Source organism: Ipomoea triloba, chromosome 2 (genome assembly GCF_003576645.1).
Source record: "Ipomoea triloba cultivar NCNSP0323 chromosome 2, ASM357664v1".
Lineage (NCBI taxonomy): Eukaryota > Viridiplantae > Streptophyta > Magnoliopsida > Solanales > Convolvulaceae > Ipomoea > Ipomoea triloba.
This window is the reverse complement of record NC_044917.1, coordinates 23559276-23564260: the sequence shown is the minus strand read 5'-3', so window position 1 is coordinate 23564260 and position 4985 is coordinate 23559276. Positions and strand designations below refer to the sequence as shown.

The following is a 4985-nucleotide window of genomic DNA, read 5'->3' as shown; positions in this document are numbered from 1 at the left end:
CTTCCGGGTGATATAGTACTCGGCGAATAGACTTCGCCCACAACAGTATGAACTGGTCATACAATAACATAACCACCATACGGGTGAGGCATTTTAAGCTCATCTTTATCCCGTAGGCTACAAGACAAGGTCCTTCACCACTTTTACTAGAACAAAGGTTTGAAAACATTTTCCTTCCTTTTCCCTTTCCTTGAGTCAAAAATCACTTTTTGGACATTTTCCACAAAATCAAGTCCTCCTTTGAAATCAATCACCATTCTTAACTTAGTTCAAAAGTTTTGTCTCTCAAAACATTTTGCTCAAAACATTTTCCATCATCACACTACACATATGTATATATGCATTCAACATAACATTTTCCACATTTATGCATACTCACATAAAGTACACATACCATATATATATATATACATAATACTCATACCATATATAATATGTATATATTACTTATATACACATATATAGGTTATGTCACACATACAATATATATATAAATATAATATGCATTACTACCTACAAACATATATTTAACACACACACACTTACACAGGATATATATATATCATGCTACACACACACAATATATATATATACATAACACGGCACACACACACCCACGTACATAAAACATACAATGCTAGCCGTGAATGAACATATTACGTACATAAATATACAAACAATTACTACCACCAATTATATATATACACATACGCATACATAGATTCCACAATGTATAGATTCAGGTAAATCCAATTCTTATAGTAATTATATATATATATATATCACACCACACACCCACACATACGTAATATATATATATATATATATCACACCACACACATAATATATATATATGTTTCACGTCACACACACACATACACTATACACATATATATATATTACGTCACACACACATACACCATATATATATATTCACGACATATATATATATATTTATACATAAATACATAATTTCCCTATTGCACATAACACATAGGTTTCATGTACACCAATCAACAACAATTCATAAGCTAGCTATCAATTACCTAGTTTCAAATAACCTCAACCAAATAAAGGGATTCCTTACCTCAAGAAGGTTTACTAACACCGTAGGAACAACTCTTGGATCTTTTCCCCAAATTCACCTTAAATCCTATGTTCAAAATCAACACCATAACACAATATTTTAAGAAACTAAGCTTAGATTCAAGCTCTAGGAAGGAATGCAAAGCTTTCTACCGAATAAAAATCGAAATCTTACCGAATAATCTTGAGAGTTGTGAAGAAATTTGGCTATGGAAGCAAGGTTTTAATGGTGGAGGAAGATGAAGAATCACACACTCTCTCACCCTTTCTCTCTTTTCGGCAATTTTGAAGGGAAATGGGGAAAAATAAATGGGAACAAAGCTTTTATATTTTCCCTTATGTGATAAGAATGAGGAGTCTTGAAGACTAAGTCACATTGGATCATCCCTTATAAGATAAGAATGAGGAAGATGTGGATAAAATTGTGACACTTGTCAAAGTCTTATGGTTCCTCAAGAAAAATATCTTCAATTGGACTGGTAAGGGTTAAAACAGATGAATTCTCGGTAGAAAATAATCTAAATCCAATAATTTTCGAAAGCACAAATTTATTCCAGTCTAGACCTCAAAATTGGGCTAGGTTCGGTACACCGCGAAATTTAGCGATGCTACGATCACAATAAATTTTCGCTGCTATGGACCAACTTAATTAAATAGGAAACTCAAGAATAATAGTATGATGTCTAAAAATCCATTTCCTAGGACAAACGGGTCCGAACACAAGTTCCTAAAAATTTTACGGTTCGTGACCGGCACGCATGATCGCAGCTTATTGGAATTAGTGAGGGGTTACAGCTCTTCACTTCTTCTGCCATTGTCGACCATTTTCATCGCCATTATCGACACATTTTCAACCATTGTTGCAGTCTAAAAGCTTCAAAATAGGTAAACATCTTGTTATGTATCAAGCAAACACATTGTTATGTATCATGCATGAGCTAAGAGCTTATTTTCAGTTATTTTACATCCATTACAACGCATGCACTGAAATGAAGTGAAAAAGAAATCGCGTGTATCATTCAAAAAACTGTATATTACTTGAAATGATACTAATCTTTCAAAACGATGAAATCACATGGTTTATAAAATCGAACTAGCTGTATGAAAACACATGAATCGTCAAAATATTCTGTTGTATTTTCAAAATGAAACTAAAGGTCTGTCTAAAAGAAACTAGTGGTTTGTCTAAATGAAACTGTAGGTTTGTCAAAGAGAAACTGTATGTTTGTAAAATATAACAGTTTAGATGATGTCCTGTTATGCCCTAAAAATTATTAAATGAAAATAGAGTAATTCAAAAGATACTGTATTGTTTTGGGAAAGAACCTACATTGTTCATAAAATAAATCTGACAAAGTGGAACTATAGTGTTTGCAATAAGAAACTGTAATGTAATTTAAAAGAAACTACAGTGTTTGGTAAAGGAAAGTGCTGTATTTTCAAAAAGAAACTATATTCTTTTTAAGTATATTGTTTCTCCATAATTCCTAAAAATCTTAAATGAAACTATAGAGTAACTGAAATGATAATGTAGTGTTCATGAACTGAAACTGAAGGGTTTATTAACTAGAACTGACAATGTGGTGCCAAATATTCCACTGCAATTCCATTTGAAACTCCAGCTAAATGAAAAAGAAACTGCTGTAGTGTTTTGTAAAAGAAACTGTATGGTGTATCAGAACAGGGGGCTGTGTGACCAGAAAACTATGAAATCTATGAAAAGAAATTTATGAACTGTATGAACACAAAACATTATGAACAGAAAACAATGAAATCTACCTGGTTATAATAATCATTGTTAATTTGTGACCATGTTTGCAGAGCAGAAATGAAGAAGACAACAACAACACAGAAAAAACCAAAGAAGTCGATACAGCAACAGAAATGCCAGAGCAGCCAAAAACAAGGGGTACTAAAGCTGGTGCTAAGCGCAAGGCTCAAAAACAAGACTTCCCAAAGCACCCAAAAACAAAAAAATCAAAAACAACTCCAGAAAAGTCATTGATTACTGACCTTGAATACCTGCAAACAAGGATGTCACCAAAGCACTTTAGGGAACTCTTATCTTCACTAAACTCTGCACAGCAACAGGCAGTTCAGGACATCGGTTTTGGATCAATGCTAACAATGACCGTTTTTGATTGGGACAGTAGGTTAACAAGATACCTAGTCCAGAAGTTTGATCCCTATAAATGCTCATTAGATTTACAGGGTGATCAAATGAGGATTTCTGCTGATGATGTCTATAGCACACTGGAGCTCCCAAATGGACAAGACCCTGTCATAGAAGCTACTTCAGAAACTGAACCAGCAGAGTATGTTAATCTTCTGACTGAATGGAGGCACATATGGGAAATAACAAATGGTTCACCACTCATAGGACGCATGCCAGCGAAGATGATTGAAAGAGGAGACAGTGGAGATTGGTTCAAGCGGGATTTTGTTATCCTGTTGGTGTCCAGCATACTCAAAGGGAACCAGAGCAGGAATGCAGCGTACAAGGTCCTGTACTCGCTGGCTGATGTTTCAAAAATTAAAGACTTGAACTGGTGCGAGTACACTTTCAAGTCTTTGATTGACTCTGTTGAATCTTGGAAAAAGAAGCCGAATGCATTTTTCTGTGGCCCTGCACTGTTTCTGATGGTAATAATTTAAATCATATATTTATAATATTTCTCTTATTGTCCTACATACTAGAACAACTAAATTTAACTTGTACTAACTAATATTCTTATTGTTTCAAACACAGTTGACATACCTTGACCGTTTGGAATTCAATGGGAAAAAGATACAAAGGATAACTCCTGCAATAACATCGTGGACTGAAGAGAAAGTAAACGAAAGGATAAAGTCAGAGGTATTATTTGGACAATTTGGAAGGGGAAAGGTAATCCCATGATTTGAACGGAAAGAAGAACATGTACATGAGAGGATTGATGAGAATGTCCAAGATAAATTCTCTGATGAGTCTTTAAAGAAGGTCACTTTTGTCTTGAGGAAGATGGCTGACACAGTGGTTGAATTTGCTGAGGTAATGGCTGAGATTGGCAACACCAGGACTGGAGGTGGAATAATCAAGAGAACATTTGAAAATATTGCTGAAATGATCAACGGTGTGTCCTGTTCTCAACCTCCCCAACAACAAGGTCTGCTAGATGATGATGACATCTTCAATCAACCGAGTTTTCTTGATGCAGTCAGTGCTCTTGAGCAAGCATTCTTACAGACAAGGAAAAATTACCCAGCTCAGCCAACACAGCCTACAACTTCACAATCACAACAACACATTCAAACACCATCTTTTGACCTTGGAGTGCCCTCTCCTCAACCTGCTGCAATGGAACAACCCCAAGATAAGTTTGATTCTAATGAACTACGAAATATTGCAAGAGATCTTGAAGAAGATAGTGAGAATACCATTTCTGATGAACAACAGTTGGACACAACCCCAGCAGACAACACAATGAAAGAACTCTTTGATAGGTATGCTCAATCCTTTTATATATACACTAATTTTAACACATACTATTTGCATGATATCAAAATGAAATTATAGTCTAACTTAAAGGATAGTGTAGTGTTCATGAAAAGACAGTGAAGTGTCTATAAAATGTAACTAAACAGCATGTCTAACATATTTATTCTATGTTGACAATTGAACATATAATTGAATAGAAATGATAGTGAGGTCATTATGAAAAGTAACTGCAGTGTATGTTAACTGAAATTGACCAGCATGCCTACTTTATGTTGTATGAGATCTGATAGGAACTATAGTTGTAATAAACAGATAGTGAAGTGTTTGTGAAAAGAAACTGTAGTGTATATAAACTGAAACTGACTAGCATGCCTACTCTATGTTGTATGAGACCTAATAGGAACTATATTTTTAATAAACT

General features: G+C 34.5%; 1 protein-coding gene across 1 annotated transcript; it reads left to right on the top strand.

The window, feature by feature from the left end:
• Window positions 1-2231: 2231 nt before the first annotated feature.
• On the top strand, window positions 2232-4392 carry LOC116010934. The gene is made up of 5 exons (XM_031250427.1): window positions 2232-2243; window positions 2908-3729; window positions 3836-3973; window positions 4067-4199; window positions 4313-4392. Exons 1-5 carry the CDS (start codon window positions 2232-2234, stop codon window positions 4390-4392), a joined length of 1185 nt encoding a protein of 394 aa, XP_031106287.1.
• Window positions 4393-4985: the final 593 nt, after the last annotated feature.

Excerpts from the sequence above, each read along its gene's own strand:
- LOC116010934 (XM_031250427.1), top strand. Across the intron at positions 3,974-4,066 it reads GACAATTTGGAAGGGGAAAG|GTCACTTTTGTCTTGAGGAA; the intron begins GTAATCCCATGA and ends TCTTTAAAGAAG. Across the intron at positions 4,200-4,312 it reads TATTGCTGAAATGATCAACG|ACAAGGAAAAATTACCCAGC; the intron begins GTGTGTCCTGTT and ends GCATTCTTACAG.